The sequence below is a fragment of the Propithecus coquereli genome, unplaced genomic scaffold (assembly GCF_000956105.1).
Source record: "Propithecus coquereli isolate 6110/MARCELLA unplaced genomic scaffold, Pcoq_1.0 Scaffold3, whole genome shotgun sequence".
NCBI classification, from domain to species: domain Eukaryota; kingdom Metazoa; phylum Chordata; class Mammalia; order Primates; family Indriidae; genus Propithecus; species Propithecus coquereli.
In genome coordinates, this window is record NW_012148618.1 from 20,543,121 (window position 1) to 20,561,704 (window position 18,584).

The 18,584-nt window shown below is 38.1% G+C and overlaps 1 protein-coding gene across 1 annotated transcript in view; it reads right to left on the reverse strand.

Annotated features, from left to right (window-relative positions):
• ATP8B4 (ATPase, class I, type 8B, member 4) overlaps positions 1-18,584 on the reverse strand; it is a 233,774-nt gene that overhangs the window by 34,924 nt on the left and 180,266 nt on the right. Inside the window, exons 19-22 of the mRNA XM_012649186.1 lie at positions 17,467-17,572; positions 9,146-9,293; positions 6,123-6,306; positions 5,334-5,557 (exon numbers count right to left, since the gene is read on the reverse strand). Of these exons, the coding sequence (XP_012504640.1) occupies positions 5,334-5,557; positions 6,123-6,306; positions 9,146-9,293; positions 17,467-17,572 (662 nt within the window). The remainder of the gene's footprint in view (positions 1-5,333; positions 5,558-6,122; positions 6,307-9,145; positions 9,294-17,466; positions 17,573-18,584) is intronic.

Below are 18,584 nucleotides of genomic sequence, written 5' to 3' on the forward strand. Positions count from 1 at the left end.
CTAGTGGAAAAGACTTTGCAGGAGTTTAAATGTAAACCCCTACTTTGGGATTAAAACAGGGCTATTTTGTCCCTTGGACTAGAAATTAAGAAAATAGAAGTTTTGAAAGGGAGAAACATAAATAGCCTAATTCCTATGGGGACAATGTTCTTAGCATAATTCTGTCCTTTGTACTTATTGCCGCTTTCGAAACACTGGAACTAGGATAAACAGCAAGGCAATGTCAGGCTTTGAAATTGTTACTGTAGAGACATCTATTCCAGAATTTCCTGAAGTGGGGGAAAACATAGCCCCAAGCCAAATGAGTTTAAGTAATAATACCAAATCTCATTGACTCTAAAATACCACTGATTGTAAGAAACACCATTACTGATGCCAAGATTAGACCAAATTGGGAACCTAATATTGCCATAAAGCTACAGCAACAAAAGGCTAAATCCTCAGTGTGAGAGTAAACGAATAATAAATCTTCATGCAGAAAGGGACTGCAAGGAAACTTGCCTATGTTAGCCTTGCATCAACCAAAGGGAAAGACAAAATATCACTCCCGAAAATTTGAACTACAAGCTGGTATTCACTGGAATTTGCTATCTGAAATCAAAAAATCCTTGAAATTCAGAGAAAGGGATCTTAGGTTGGCAGTGCCCACAGGGGACTGGCAGAAGCCACACAAATGTTCTCTTGGCAAAAGTGACTTCCATCCAGACCAAGGGCTATCATGATATACTTTTGATTGTAAAGACACATCTCAATATCTGGCAAATGTGAAAAAATATGTATGCATCTTGGAATCAGTTAAATATGGTAGAGTTTGTTTACATTTGAACTTGTCAGAGTTTTTAATAGACTAATGTGAATTGTGAATTTTCAAGCCTTGGGAGAGAAAATAGGGAGGTGGGCATGGGAGAAAATATAATTTATTGAAGAGTGGAATTCCCAAATATTATTGTTTGGAAAATATTGAGCAAAAAGCTGATGTAGACCAAGAGGTGACAGCAACCCAAATGTTCATTGATGGATAAATGGATAAACAAAATGTTATATATACATACAATGAAATGTTATTCAGCCTTAAAAAGAAGGAAAATCATGTCACATGCTACGGCATGGATGAACCTTGAGGACATTATGCTAAGTGAAATAAGCCAGTCACAGAAGGACAAATTCTATATGATTCCACTTATATGAGGTATCTCAATTAGCAGAACTCGTAGAAATAGAAAGTAGGATAATGGTTGCCAGGAACTGGGGCAGGAGGGTGGAAATGGAGAGTTGTTCAGTGGATATAAAGTTTCAGTTTTGAAGAATGAAAAATTTCTGGAGATCTCTTGCACAGCAATGTGAATATACTTAACACCACTGAACTATGCACTTAAAAACAGTTAAGTTGGTAACTTTTATATTGTGTGGTTTTTACCACAATTAAAAATTTTAAATCATTTTTTCCAAAGCTGATATAGACCATGATTGTAAAACCTATTTCATATGGGTATCGTAAATATTGAGCTAATACAGGTAAAACATTTAAACAATAGCCAAAACATAGGAAGTGCTATTTAAATGTTAGCTATAGTTACAATTTGTTTTTAATCCCTGCTGTTCCTATCAACAATATCATGATTCTACAAAGCTGACACCACAGTATTGATGCCATTATGTGGGTACTGTCACTGACTGGCTGCCCTTTCCTCTCAAACAGATGACAATCAATTACTACTTGCCACTCTCTTAACAAGTGTGTTTACTTCTCTGACAAGCCTGGAACCTTAAATCCCCCACAACACGAATAGCTAATAAAAATTTGTGAGATCACACTTTGCCATGCCTACCAAGAACACACCTCTTAGATATCCCTTCCCTAACCCAGGATTTAAGTTCCAGGAGGCATCTGAGCCTGACACATAGTAAGGGCTTAGTGAATGTTTATTAAATGAATGAAACCCTTAAATAGTGACACCAAAGGACCCTTTCCAGTATAAGTTTGGGTCCCAATTTCATCAGATCAGCATATAAACTGGGGCAAAATACCTAGCAGTCCAGAACTCCTACTCAGAAGCCCAGCTGGTCTTTGTGGTGTTTGCTCCTCTGCCTAAAGAGGATATGTCCTGCCCTATACAAATCAGCCAAGAGCCAGGCGAAAACCTGGGAAATCCATGTCTTTCCTAGAATGAAGTGATACGTAAATAATTAAGACATGTATCACTTGTGGCCCAATTAACTATCATATCATATTAATATTAATATTAATATTAATACATCTGAAAAAACATCATTCGGCATTCTGGGATGGATGTCATAACCACATTTAGATCTTAACACTCTGAGCTCCTTTGCCATAGTGCTGGCCAGGCTGCCCACATTTACGCAGACCAGACCTCCAGCCTGCAAGGATGGCCCTTGGGGCAGGTAGAGTAAGTGGCAACTGTGTGAGAGTGACTGTGGGCAGGTGGCAACAACTCTCTTGCGGCATTTGCCTCAGACTAGAGAAAGGGCTTTAGAAACACCCAACAACACGAAATGACTACTGTGCCTTCTCTCTACCAGGCACCATTCAAGATTTCATTATAGATTTCATTATAGATGGTTTAGATGAGCTTCCTTTCCTCCAGGAGCTAATGGTTAAACTAAATAAGATCATAACAGACCAGCTAAAAGCAATCCTCTCACAGACATCCTTTGTCCTCCTGGCCCTATCTTAGCATATACAGGTATAATACACCTCAGGGATGGTGGCTTGGCAGAGGGCTGAGAGGATTTTAAACCCTCTGGAAAAATTCAATTTAAGGGCATCAGTTGTTTGCTTAACCGGCCCCTCTGTCTTTTGCAGAAGATGAATAGGGCCCAGTGTTGACAAAGCAAAAAGTCAGAAGCTTGGATTTCACTCTGCGCTCTGGGTTCAAGGAAGCAGAACTTGGGATATTCTTCCAGGCTTTCCAGCCCAGTGGTTCTCAAAGTATGGTCCCCAACCTGCAACATCAGCAACTCCAGGGAACTTGTTAGAAATGCAAATTCTTAGCCTCTACCTCAGACCTACTAAGTCAGAAACGCTGGGTCTGGGGCCCAGTGAGCCGAGCTTTAACAATCCTGCAGGTGATTCCCAGGCACGCTGAGGTTTGAGAACCACTGGTCCAGCCCAATTCACCAGCGTAGGAAAGAACACAGATGGTCAATGAGGACTGCCATAGATTTAAAATGAAGATTGTGCAATTAACTAGAGTTTTCAGTGTAAAAACAAAAGAAGAGGAAGAAAGGAACACAGAAAAGAAACATGCTAAGTAAATCAAACAGTTCAGAACCCTAATCAGAGACAGGTGGTGTGACTTACAGCTGGGTTCAACCATCAGATACTCATGTCTTTGGAGCAATTATTGTTCTCCCTTGCTGTTCTCTTTTAAAATGTAAATACTGGTGAAAGGATTAAAAATATAGTTGCTTAACATTTGACTCTAACCAATTTTATCAGATTCCAAAAGCAAAGCAGAAAATAATCTAAATGTAGAGGTTAGAAGTCATTGAGCATTAGTTTCAGCTTCACAGTTCTAGCAAAGACAACTTGGCAGTAAACCTTCCCACGCAAGCTGGATGTGTCTGTAAATATAAGTCATTAACTACTCTTCTGTGTGCTAAGAGGTTTAAATAAGGGTTATGCTATCCCTTCATAATTTTGTGACTCTTCAGCTTTAAATCTTTGAAATATGAAAATCAGATCTCCTAGAAACACCCCTGAGCAAATAGTCTTGCTTTGATCTTATGTGGAGGGTAAGTCACCAGACTAGGGAGGCACAAGCCACATTCCTGTGCTTGTCTTTGTTGGACAAAGGTGGGATTATGAGCAGGTAACTATCCCCAGCCCCGTGCCTGCTCTGAAATAGCACTGAGATAACTTCTATTTCTGAGTAGCTAAAATCAAGACTCTGCCTTACTTCAATTGTCATGAGTACCAACAAGGGCGAAAATGTCAACATAGTCTGCTTTTAGTTCTGGGCATGTTATCCTAAAAAGAGAAATTAGGAATGGGTACCTCATTTTAGGGGAAAATGTTTGAAACACATTTTCATTACAAAAAGGATTCACTAATCTCCCTCAGTAGTTTTTCTCTTTTTTTCTTTTTTTTGAGACAGGGTCTCTCTCTGTCACCTGGGCTAGTGCAGTGGCATCATCATAGCTCACTGCAACCTCAAACTCCAGGACTCAAGGGAGCCTCCTGCCTCAACCTCCCCAGAAGCTGGAACTACAGGTGCACACCACCACACCTGGCTAATTTTTCTATTTTTTTGTAGAGATGAAGTCTCGCTATGTTGCTCAGGCTGGTCTCGAACTCCTGGCCTGAAGCAATTGTCTCACCTCCGCCAAAGTACTAGGATTACATGTGTGAGGCACCATGTCCTCCCTTAGCACATCAAAGAGAGTATAAAACGCCAAGATTTAATTCATACTCAACCTCTTTGAAACAAAATGATTGAAAAAATTAACTTCATGAATATCATTAAATCAAAAGTCATTGATTAAACCCAAAAGGAGGGAAGAGCAATTGAAGAAATCTCTATAAGAGTTACGGTTACCATTTCATTCTCAAGGAAAATCTTTTTCTTTTGTTGTTGTTGCTCAAAATATTAATGCCATATCTACAATGAAATTTTTAGTATAAATTTTTTGTTCATAAGTATGTTTAAATGCTATAGATTTTACTTTTCACAGTTGATACCTAGAGTCAAAACTTTTCTGATATCCAAGATGTGGGGTTAAATAACTGTCCTATAAAATGAATATTAATAGATATAAAAATAGAATCCTAATTTATGAATTTGCTAATTTTTCTTCCTTGCTCCATATGATCTACAGATCATTTTTTAGCTGATGCATTGCTGTCAAAATAGCTTCCATGTCAGAGCATCAGTTATTTCTCCCTGATTTAAAACACATTTACTCTCAGACCAGATACATTGTACGGTGGGTAAGTGATCATCTTCCCAGTAATTTCTTTCTTCCTCAACATTTCTTGTTAGTGTTTCTCAGATTCCTGTTCTGAATTAAAACTCTACATCAAGCTTACCTGTCATCACACCAAAATATTTCAATAAAAACTAAAAAATACACAGGAAAAAGTACTCATTGGTTACTATGTAAATAAGAAAAGAAATAACTTAAATTCGAGCTAAATATATACTCTTCTTGGGTTCAAAGCTCAAGTCAACTATCAATTATATAATTGCAATACTGTCACTATATCAGACATGTAAAAATGCTCTCTATTTATTAGTAAAGAGCTGTGAAGAAGAGTCATTTGTAATTCAGGGCATCTTATGAAAGTAAGAAACATGTTTTTTACCAACCTGGGCTGAGAAACCACAGAAGAAACCAAACCAGAAATGCACGAGTGTAAATGCAAAATTCTTATAGAAGAAATAGCACAAAAATTTGCACATTCGGAAATAGGACCACCTTCCGTGAACAAGGAGAAGTCTTTGGAGATATCTAAACTGTGCAAATGAATAGTCACTGGCTAAGACTGCTTGCAGACCTTCCTGGCCGCTGATGCCAACACCAATGTGAGCACCTGCAAAGGAAAAGAGGAACACTTTCATTCCCAAAACAAGGACACAAGCTCTTTGGGGAACCTGTCGTTCCGCTTTTATGTCATTTATTTATAGAAAATTTACAGTCATTCTAATCATAATTTTTCACATGTATTATCTCATGAAACACTCATGATAGTTAGGTATATATCCTAGTTCTACAAAAGAGAAAATCAGGCTTTCAGAAAAGTTCAGTAGATTACACAAGGTTTTACAACTTATAAGTGGCCAATTTGGGGTTAAAGTCACGTGACAAATGTGGGTCTATTGTTCATTCCTCTGTGCTGTAGCTCTTTACTTCCCCAAACAGTATAAGGTGACCAATGCCCTTTCCTACCCTAAAAATCCACAAACGATTTAATTAAAGACAGAGATCTCGTTATGAATGCTAATAAGGGTGAAGGCATTGGACCCAGAAAGTATCATCCATTTTAGAATTACTGTTAAAATTAAATTTTAATGCAATCTAAAGATTACACATTGCCAAAGGCTGACACTGAGGATTCCACGTATGCAGCATGCCCCGTTGAGCGAATATCTTCTTACTTTTAATCATGCTGACGTCATTGGCTCCATCACCGATGGCCAAAGTGACAGCATTTCTGCGCTTCTTCACCAGCTCTACGACTTGGGCTTTCTGGAGCGGGGTGACTCTGCAGCAAACCACAGTCTTACACATGCAGGCGAGTTCTAGGAGATCATTCTTGACGTCACTTTCTAGTGCATGGGCCTGTATTGTTAAATAAAAAATCCAGAAAAGAACAGGAAACAACCGATGAGAGTCGTCATTTGGGAAGCAAATGTCTTATTTCTCAACTGATTTCTTTTCTCAAGCACTTCGTTCATCTCAAGTCATTGTTGACTCAGGGTTACACAAGCAACAAAAACTAAAGCAATGGGTATTGAACTACCATTAAGTGCCGAGAAATTTTAAAATTAAAATAAAAGACACTGCCCTTTGTGTGTCCTCCTTGACACTTTATCGTGTTGCACTGGAGAGGTAGAGTTAAATGCTGGAAAAGTTCTAGAAACCACAAAAATTAGTGAAAGCAAAAGACAGAACCTATCAACCGTCTCACCAAGTTTAGAATGAACTACAAATGATGGTGATTTGTTTGTTCTAAGTAAGGGGCTTTTTGTTTCCTTTGCATTGCTGTTTTGTATAGTTAGTGTTTGTTGTTGTGGTTGTGCGGGCAAGACGAAAAGCAGATGATCTGGAGATTAGCCCTTAAAGAACATAGTGATTGAAACCAAAAGAGGTCTATGCAACAGTGTAGAAGGCAACCTGTGTCTCAGACAGGGCTCTCCAACTACTTCTACCCTTGAGACTATCCAAATACATAAGCGCCTTTAGATATGCCAAGAAATTACTGAAAAAGAGAGTATAATCCCTTCTCATTAACTGTGCAAATGTTTTCTAGAAAATGTTTCACTGTACATTCTTTGGTAAACACATTAACAGGAAACAGGAATCCACTTAAACTTTGAGTCATCAGTGTCTTTGAGTAAATCTTTTGCGAGACATTCCTAGCCCATCACACTCTGGCCCCTACATTCCTTTTCACCTTTAAGTCTACACTTTACTCCTATCATGCCAAATTGCTTGTTTCCTATGATTTAGTAGGTTCTTTCTGGCCTCTGTGCCTTTGTACTTGCTGTCACCTCTACTTGAAAACATCACTTCCTCCAAGAAGTCTTCTCAGATTTTGCCACAAGCAACTAAATGTCTCTCCTTCTATGCTCTCAAAGCATTGTGTTCATTCCTCTTCAACAGTATTTATCACACTGCTCTGTAATTATCTCATCCAGTAGACAGCAATCCCTAAAACAAGGACCATGTTCTTTCACATCCTGATCCTCAGCCTCTAGCACTGTGATCTGGGCATTCATAATAAATGCTAATAATATGAATGGATGGATGGGTAAATGAACGTCAAAACATAACTCTGATGTAGAAAATTCTCATGTCCAAGCCTATAATTCCTAGGGGAAATTGTGAGTTAGCATTCTCAAATACCAGCTTTTCTGAAAGAGAAAGCATGTAACTGGCTGTCTTGCCCAGAATGGTCCCCTTTTCTTTTTTTTTTTTTTTTTTTTTTTTTTTTTTTTTTTTTTTTTTTTTTTTTTTTTTTTTTTTTTTTTTATCAACAAGTAAAAAACTAGGCTCAGACTCTGAGGGGAAAAGAAAGGGGCCTGATTACACTCTGCAAAGCATCAGAATTTGAGCAAATTGGAATCATCATTTAAAAACAAAAACAAAAAAAAAGCTTCTGACCATACTAGCAAAAACATGGTCAATTCTCTTTAGATGAAAAATGACATTTCATGGTTTCATAAGCTTCGGGCTTTGAAGCTGAAGGGGTTCTTGAAGAGCATCTATCTTAGCTCCTTCTCTCAACACATTTAGAGACAGAGAGAGAATAGTATAAACTATCCCCTGAGTACTCTAGCCACCACACATTGGCTTCTTTGAGCCTAAGAGGAAGTCAAAGCACAACTCACTAGGGACCCTTTCCATACTGTGGCCCCTGGGCAATTCAGCTTGGAGGCCACCAGCACCAAGTCCCAGCCAACAGGCTTATAGTTTTCAGTTGCTGTTCATCTGTGCAAGGGAGAAGTTCGTGTCATGTGGACAAACTTTCGACTGAGCTTGGCCTGCAACTGAGCTCTGTAACTTTCCATGGTGTAGAAGGCAACACATCATTACGTCTGGAGTCCAGCTGGATAATGCTCTAAGCACTAAGAGCTAACAGACAGCTGATCACAAGGGGGAAAACACAATATCTCATATCCAACTCCTTTTGTCCTCTAAGAAATTTTCTACAAGAAGATACATTTATTTTCCAAACTCCAAAGTGAAAAATGATCATCAAAGACAGAGAAAGATGTGAGATTAGCTGTTTGTGCATGTAAGTGATATTTTCACCGGAGTGCAATTAGAGCTTTTGTACTCTAAATTAGAAACTCAGAAGAGCATTTTGATACTTGTTCAAGATTTGGAACCTGAACTACATTAAAAGTACAATGCAAGTTTATTCTATTACGACAAGAACCAGATTTCCTAATCAAAGCAAATTGTTTGGCAGTCCCGTAAAATGCTGCTATTTACAAAAACCACCAGGGGTATCTTAATGGCAATAATTTGGTATAGTAATTATATGAAAGTCAGGTTGTGCTCTGCAAATCACAAACATTAGCAAGAGCAATAATTACAATACATCCTTCCAGTCGCATTATTTTAATTAAATAACAGTGAGATGTGACAGTCCCCCTTAGAAAAGCACTTAAATAATACTGCTAAGTGGTATGTGATCATTTAGATAAGACTGATATTCTGAAAATTCAGTATTTCTTCAGAGCCTCCCTTTACTGTGCTGGTTCTAACAATAATATATGAAATATATATTAGAAGTTTCCTTTCCCTCTGCAAACAGGAGACCATTGCATATGCCCTGTGTCTAATAATGTCATTTGTTCAGAAAACACAACAGGAGGTCTCATTATGATAGCATAAAAGAGACAATTACTGGGTGAAGAAAAGAAAGGACAAAAGCCTTAAGCAAACTCACCAAACTGTGGCCATTTATGATTAAGGCATAATCTCCTGTTACTGTTTCTTCTACAACCGAGTCCAGCTCCAGCTGCTGCTTTTTTTCACAAACTACATGGCCATTGGAAAAACTTCTATTTTGTCCAAACAAAATTTCCTTTGCTTTCCTTAAAAGAGAGAGGGGGGAGAAAAGCAAATCATAACAAACTATACACAGCATACCTATTAACCCTAACAAGAGACTGGCCTAGAGGTAAATTCATTTCGTCCCTGTTCAGACAGACTATGGCATAAGATCCAGTTTCAGTAAGCAAGCCGCATAATTCTTTGTGATGGGAATACCATAGCAAATTTCCAAAGTCCAGGATGTAGGAGGGTAAACATAATGAAAACAGAATCATCTTAAACGTTTCAAATTACCTAAAAGCTAAATCACCATCTTGAGTTGGGTTCGAACTAGGGGATAGTTGACAGATTTGGTACATAAGGTTGTCTGAGCTTCAAGGACTTAAGAACCACAATCTGGCATGCAATATTTTTAAATAATGGAAAGTGAAAGACTAAAGACAACTGATGAAATCCTCTAGGCATTCCAGGGCATCTATATATAGAATAAATTCAACAATTTGAGGTACAATGTGATATGATCTAGCTTTAAACAGTCCTCTGAGAAATTTTTTAAAAATTTGACAATAAAAACAAATGATGATATTTACTGAATTGGCATAGTCATTATAATAGACTATTTTAGGACATGGTGAGCATTGTAAAGGGGAAGGGCATGCCTCTAATCCTCGCTTGGGTGAGGCAAAGTCACAAAATGTAACCAAAATGTTTGTACTCTAATAATATCCCGAAATAAAAAAAAAAGTAATAGATTATTTTAAGCAAAAATTGTACTCATCAACTCAAACAATAGAATAAATCTTCTGGGAAAGCAACTACAGACACCAAAGTGTAGAGGGTCAGTCCAAATGGAAACCCCCTCCAAATGTGCTAGATCTAATTAGCAGTAGCTGTAAAACAATCTTGCCCATATCCCACGCATCTCTGCTGTTCAAGAGGAAGATCGTATGGTGACAGAGCACCCTGACAAGTGGCATTTTACTGTTCTCTTCAAAATGGAGAGATGATGTCTTTAACGGAAGGGAAATTTCCTCTCCAAGAACGCTTGGGTAACAGGCTTTGAAGTAACACAGGGCAAGCTGACATGACTACAGAAGCTTCAACCACAAGCAGAGAACTGCCAGCATGGGTTACAACTTGCATTTACAAGTGCCCAGGAGAAAATGGGGAGGGAGTGACAGGCAAGAAAGTGAATGTTTTGGCTTATGGCAAAATGGAATGGTCCTCTAAAGGCTCATCCTGCATAGAAAACATTTATTAAAATGGTTTTATGCTGAGGCTCCTCTGAAAGAAGAGCATGTCCACTGTACCAAAACAACCATTTTAGCCCTCAGCTTTCTAATTATTTGAAAATGGAACACTAGTTGTTTACACACTAAGTTAAAAAAATAGAAAGAAAACAAGAAGAAAAAAAACACCTAATCCTCTGGCTCAACATCCCCTTCTGCTGTCCAGGACGGAAATCACATCCTGCATTTATTTAATAGGAACCCAGAGGTCACATGGCTCCAAGGATGATATCATACATTTAGCAATCAGTTTGCAGAATCAAAGTAAAAGATTTATAAAGTCGGAGTGCCAAGTGTGAAATTTAGGGCGTCACAGTGGGGAGAGGGAGGCAAAGCAGACATGAAAAATCATTGTTTTAGAGGGAGGATCAGACTTTTCCATCAGATAACTGTGTCAGGGAATCCTCCCCACAGTCATGAAAATTTACAGTTTCATATAATGAAGAAAGCAAGGGAGACAAGTTCCTTAAAAATGGGCATTTCTCAGACAATGTTGCAGAGCTCATAAATTGGGTCTTGAGAAAGCACCACAGGGAAAACATCTCCCAAGGTTTCCTTTTCAGTAAAGTTCTCACTCGCTGAATAAATGACTCAATCTCTGTTTTTCCCCCAGAGAATGAAAACATTCCAAAGAAGGGTGAAGTTCATGAAAGTATTGGCTGAAATTCTATTTACTTAGGATTTTTTTCCCCCTAAACTGTCTTCCTAACATCTCACATGAACCCTTTTCCAGGCAGAAACGGGACAGTTTTTCCGCCTCTGCTGAGATTCCCATTGCATTCTCTCTGCTCAGGCCAACGTCCCCTCGCCAGATTGGGCTCTCACGTTTTCAGACCTTTGCTCACGCTCTATAGCTGTCATTTCTTTTTCTTCCTGGAACATAGCTCCTCGAACACCAGCTGGTTCTCACAAAAACAATTTGTTAGGAGGGGGAAAAAGCTACACATAGGTCCCTTCGACGACTATGAACTATACATTTTTGCAGGCATAACACATAATGCTTAACCAGACTACAAATAACAAAAGCTAAAACAAAAGAGTGCCTGTTTTTTCCAGGCTGTGTAATGAAGGCAGTTTATTACAATGCTGGCATGCAGAAATGCATTAATAGTTGAGGCGACTGTGGCATTCACAGCCCTATGCCACCACAAGCACAGCAAAGCACAATCAGGCCCGCACTGGCTTGCATGCAAGCTACAAAAAAGAAAAGAGAGGGTGGGAAAAAGAGTCTAGTCAGTCCTCTTAGGACACTCTATATTCAAACATTAAAAGGATCTGTTAGAAAATGGACTGAAACCACAACACCATGTTTAAAAGAAGACAATTTGGACTTTGATACAAAAGCTACAGCTTTGTGCTTGGAACCTAAAGACCTGGGTTTAGGCGCAAGGTTGACATCTCACATGCCCACAGTTGAGTTACCTGACCTCTAGCCACTTGATTAGTCAATGATAGACCCAGGGCTAGAGAACAGGTCTTCAAATTCCTAGTTCTTGGTCTACCACACCAAACTGATTGACATACAGAGTCAGCCATAGGCTGCCTCTGCTGGACTAAGACATAGTGCCAGAGGGGCAGTTAAGGGACAGCACTACTCTGTCAACAGTAGAGAAAGGGAGATAGTAACTGAAATTGTGATTTTAAGCCCCAGTTCCATTCCTAACTACTTAAGAGACCTTTAAGATATTCGACCCCTGAACTAGTTTCATTATTAGAAATTAGGGAAATGTGACCAGTTAATCAGTTTGATTAGTGCCTTAACCTGTCAAAATAGATATCAGTTAAGAAAACTTAAACAGCTCACCAATGTGTACTAGAAGATCTCCAAGATTACTTAAGTGCTAAATTTTGATTTATGAGAAAAATTTAACCTACTAAAATATTTTGCCTGGGTAACTAGAAGTTAGGAATTAGGACCAAGATGCATTTTGTTTGTCCTGCACCGTGTTTTAAAGAATTTCTTTGACTTTATGGCCACCATGATGTTTCCCTTCACCAAAAGCCCGACCACTACCTGATGTATTGTAGATGGCCCAGATCATATGACTGGCCCTGAGCCGTTTGCATCTGAGAACTCTGCTCACTCAAACAAATAACATTTCACCAAGTAGATGTTCAAAAAATACTAATGCATATTTTGTTGATTAAAGAGGAAATAGCAATTCCTAGGTATATCACTGGAATACTTCTCAGAACCAGTGGAGTGACTTCATGGTTTAGTTAGAGGATATGAATTTTTCTAACAATAAAACATGTCATTAATGCTACAAAAATGAACTATGGAATTAGTTCTCTTGTCAGACCAAGCAAAATTACATTCTCAGTCTATTTTCCTCTGGGCAGAAGAGATATGTATCAGTGAAATGTAATCAATGCGGTAATCTCCTCAGTGAAATGCAATCAATGCAGTAATCTCCTCAGAAACCACAGCAGGGTTTAATTGTGGCTTTCTGGGCATGCACGTAATACTAAAGCAGGTATGGCAGCAAAATTAACCCCGGATTCAAAGTGTCTAAAATGGTTTCATGACACTAAGTTTGAAATAAGCCATATGCATGATATGCATGAAAATTACACATCCATGTTTATGTAATAATCTAAACACATTTGATAGATTTAAATATAAGCATTTAGGTTTCCTTCCAATAGCTACTATCACTCAGGTCCTATCTTTTTGATGCACATTTTTTTTTCATGAACTCCCACTGAACTCAAGAGCATAACGTAAGAAAATGGAATGGTTCAAATTTATGATTTCAATATTTCATCCCCAAAGTTATGAATTTAGATATAAGTGGCAGAGATCAGGAGAATAGAAAGCACCTTCAAGCAATAACTTTTCTTGTTTGCTGTTTTTCTGCCCAATCCTAATATTAAGCAAATGTATGCTATAAACATATTGATTCCACTTACATAGAATTTTCTACCACACATTGCCTCTCTATCTTAGACTTTAAGAATGGAGTTACCTCCAAGTCTAGGTTGAAATAAACATTATCTGCCAGTCAGTTGAGCAAGGTGGCCTTAAGGGTTTTGAAATATTGAGTCCAGCTGGAAATTCTTTATTTTTTTCCTTCTGAATATTTTTTCTTCCCATTAAAAAATGAAGATAATTTTTCAGCTTTTTCCCTAGTTGTAAAAGCATTACAGGAACACTACCACAACTTCAGATAATACAAAGAGTCATAAAGAAGAAAGTAAACATGATCCATAATTCTGTCACACAGAGAGGGAAGCACTGTATATATTCCAAAGAGCTTGGTATGGAGGGAGGTGGGTAGATGTATGGTGTTGTATACATATATACTTTTTTGCAGAAAGAAAGGGATCATACAATGCATGATATTTTATAATCTCATTTTTCACTTAAAAATATCATGGACATTTTCCAATGTCGATAAATACATAATCACTTTTAATGACTGCATAGTATTCCATTGCATGTATATATCATAATATTTAACAAAAATCCCTCATGGCTGGGTATTTGAACTATTTGTAATTTCTATTATTACAATTAATGCATCAGTAAATATTTCCTTATATACAAATGCATACATTTGTTCACTTATTTTCTTAAGGGAAATTTCTAGAAGAATCATTGAGTCAAAAGTATACATATATGTAATTTTGAAATATATTGCTAATTTGCCCTCTGAAGAGTTTCCACCAATTTAAACTACCAACAACAGTATGTAAATAATTCATATTTCTCCAGATTCCTTCCTCATAATGATCATTATGTCATCTATCTAGTCAACCAAATTTAGCTGGATAAAATCTTGAGATACTAACTCAGCCACCCCTTCTCCAACCACCACCTGGACCACAGGAGACCCCTCTCTATTTACCTAGAAATGTACCTTGCAGAGCCAAATACAGAGAGGGGAAAAAAAGAATCGAATTCTTCCTTTTTGAGTATCAAAATAGACTCTTGAAATTCATAGCAGTGTCATCGTTCTGAATTCTAGCCATCCAGAATTTCACTAATTGGGCTTTTTGAAAAGAAAGAAAAAGGTTTCTTCAAATCTCAAAAGACTAATCCTTAAAGGAATTGAGGCATAAAATGCTGCCAAAAGGAGCAGAGTAGAAAGAAACTACCTATTCTCCATCTCCCATCCAACCTAGGGAAGACGGACTTTGAAGAGCTTAGTTACTGGTGAGTGGCTAAAAGCAGCCTGGGTCCTGACCTGCAGCTAGATTGGTAGTGGCTGGAAGAACACTGTGGGTCTTGGAATCCTCGGGTATCTCAGGTATCTGAGTATGACATAGTTGCCACTTTCCACAGAGGTTCAGTGACATGGAGGAAAGCAGAGTAAAGGGATGTTGGGAACTGAAGTGGCTCCATGAGAACACTAGTCTTCTCGGACACAGAGAGGTGAGGAAGAGCAGCCACACTTTCCATGTTCCCTAGTAGAGTGTGGAAGTCAGCCAAGAGGGAAATAGCCAACAACCCGAAGACAGCAGAGACCAGATGGGGACACAGACGTGGGAAGCGCTTGATGCCAGCAAGGTAGATGCTGATGAGCAGGGACAGGTGAGGCAATTGTGATCTCGGAAGACGTGAGCTAAATTTAACTGAAAGTGCCTAGTTTAATTGTTCTGTCATCAGGCAGAAAAGAGTTCAAGTCCAGTTTTAGAAAATTGAATGAGTTTCTGTTCTTGCACGCCTGAGTGTATTTTGGGCTGTGAAAGTCAGACAAGCTAGCAATGACAAAGTCTCCTTTTACTTCTCTTCATGTCCAATCAGATTCCAAGCCCTATTCATTCTACCTCCAAAAAACTGTCAATTTTGTCCCACTTTTCCTTTCCCCACTGTGCCAGGATCTCTGCCCTTATTGGGGAAATATTAATAAAAGTTGTCCTTGTTCATGGGAAGATTGGGATCAGTGGCTGAAGGGACAAGGGAAGGGGGAAGGGAGGAAGCAGAGAGGGAATGAGGAAGGCAAGAAGAAAGCTCGTGGAACAGTCATAAAGCTTTAAGTTTTTCTCTCATTTCATCCTTGAAATAAAACAATCTACAGGGTAGATATTTGCATTCCCATTTTACAAATGGGGAAGATAAGCAGAGAGAGGTTACATCCATCAAAATTCTCCCAGCCAGCCAGTGAGCCTGAAGCTGAGATTCTAACTTGAAACCAGCTGATGGGAAATTCATGCTCTTTTTCTAACATCTGCTGTCCCCTAGAAATTTATTTTGACTGTAGTTGCTAATCTGGTATCTGACCATTCACTTGAGTGAAGCAGTGAGATGCCTCAACACCAATATTTTTTAGATTAATTATTTAAAGGAAGTAAGAATATATCTAAGGTGTGCGCAGGGAAATACATGGCAAGTGATCAGGCGCACAGGCTCTAGGGTCAAGCTGCCTAGATTCAAATGCAGCTGAACCATGGACTAGTTCAGGCAGATTACATGCCTTCTATGTACTTTGGCTTCCTAGTCTGTAGTGGGAACGGGAATGCCTACCATTGTGTTGCTTGAGAATGAGATGAGGTAATACATGTATACTGCTTATAGTACTATTGCAGGCACCATCTCAAAACATTTAGCAATAGGCTCATTAGAATCAAAATCTGCTTGCATCTATATTCTTTCAGCAAGAGTCAAATTCCCCAAAAAACAAAAGGTCATTTAAAGAAAAAAATTTTCTAAAAAGGAAACATTTTCATTGAATATTAAATAAATTATTAATATTTCCCCAATAGACTCTATCATTAATATAGTATAAATAATAATTAAATGATATCAGTAATAATTAATTAGATTTCTCAATTTTTATTTGGCAAAGACATATGCTGTCTCCAGTCAGAAGCTCTCACCAGCATGATATAGCAGCTTCTACTCTAGATAAGACAGAGAAGTTGGGAGATTTGTTCTACAAATACTATCAATTGGAAGTGTTGCTGCTTAAGATTTCCTTTCTTTTCAAGGTTCGGGAACAAAATTTCATGATGGAGGCATATTAAGGAAGCCACAGTTCTCTGTTGTGTGTTGAGAAAGGTTAGCCTGCCTCTAGAGTGGAGCAAGCGACAAGCAATTTTCCTCTAAGTCATCAATCTGCTTGGCCAGACCCAATGAGGGTTGAGCTTAGAGAAGCTACTACAAGCATCAGCAGGCAAAGATTGTTATAAGACAGCATTTTTAAAAGTTCTGCCAAAATAATGCAGATTTTTAAATGTTCTTACCCAACTGAAGTAACAAAAAAAGATAAAATAAATTGGCAGATATTAAGAAATACTATTTCTCAAAATTTAATGTTTGTCCACTGTTACCTCTAATTTCAGCACTTATATATTTTCTGGTACTATTTAGTAATTACACAAATTTAGAAGTATTGTATTTCTCAAAAGCAGCATATATCTGGGTACAATAGTAACTATGTCAAAATATCTACTTTGTTTAATGCTGAAAGACCTACTCCAACTTTCCATGCCATCTACTACAGCTGTATTTTCCAAACTTATCTGATCACAAGCTTCATTTATGTGCTTATTAAATACAAATTCCCATGCTCCAGTCCCTAGAGATTCTTAATTTGTAGGTCAGAATGAAGCCAGGGAACTGGTATTTTTAACAGGTGCCCTCAATGACACTGATCACTCATCACCACCTGAGAGCTAATAGGTACTAAATACTAACCAATACACAATTTTAAAGGACAACTCAATGTAAAGGATTTGAAATTCTTTTCTAAAAAAAATTCTTGAGAAATGTTGAAAGCCTGAAGGCAACGAGTCACCATTTACATCAAACTTATCTTATTTTGTCACCAAAATGAATGGGAGTTTAGGAAACATGCAGAAAGAGCTCTACACGAAGTTAGGACCACAGGAAACTACAGCGTAACTTTCACTTTCTCATGTATCTGATCTTTTCTTCCCTTCCACCCTTTCTTCCTTTCTTCCTTCCTTCAACACTTACCTGAGTTCTTCTCTCACTTCTACTGCAGTATTCCCTGCTATTATGAACACATCATTCATGTCATCAGTCAGCATGTTGCACGCGTAACCAATGTTTATAGCAGTTTCTGTTGTAATATAAAGCCCATCTCAGTTAAGATATTATTTAATAACATAAGTACATTTTTTCATAAAAGTTTTGGGGCCATAGCTTTATAGCCTATAGGCCCCCTTAATGTCAGAGAGAGCATGATTGTTGATAAAATACAAGCAACCCAGAAAGAAATTCAAAGACCTGGATTCCATGATCAAATTCTCCACTTGCTAAACCCATGGAAAAGTAGCAACATCTCTGAATCCTTAGCCTTCTTATCTAGTTTTTCAAAATGTTTTGATTTCCAAATTAGTACCCATGAAAATACCTTAAGATCTTGTGATAAAGTGACATGTACAAATATAAAACTTTTGGGCCGGGCGCGGTGGCTGACGCCTGTAATCCTAGCACTCTGGGAGGCCGAGGCGGGTGGATCGCTCAAGGTCAGGAGTTCAAGACCAGCCTGAGCAAGAGCAAGACCCCGTCTCTACTAAAAATAGAAAGAAATTATTTGGACAACTAAAAATCTATATAGAAAAAATTAGCCGGGCATGGTGGCGCATGTCTGTAGTCCCAGCTACTTGGGAGGCTGAGGCAATAGAATTGCTCCAGCCCAGGAGTTTGAGGTTGCTGTGAGCTAGGCTGATGCCACAGCACTCTACTCCGGGCAACAGAATGAGACTCTGTCTCAAAAAAAAAAAGAAAAAAAAAAAAAACTTTTGGCCAGAAGTCTCAAATACTGCCTTTGGAGACTAAAATACTAAATTAGTATTCAATTCTGATATGGTAGACAAATTGAAGAAAAAACTCACAAAATGTTCAGTCGAACAACAAAAATGTTCTTATAAAATTTGTATAGTTCTCCTACATACAACATTGCCATTTTCCCATTAAATGGATAGAAACTTGGAATTTGACTATTATCTCAAAAACCACCTGGGACTGCTCTATTAAAGCTAGAGAATGGGATAATGTTGTGAAGTTCTTCCTCTAATTTTATAGAAATGGGGCCTGGGATAATTAGGTAACTCCTTCCATCTTTTAAT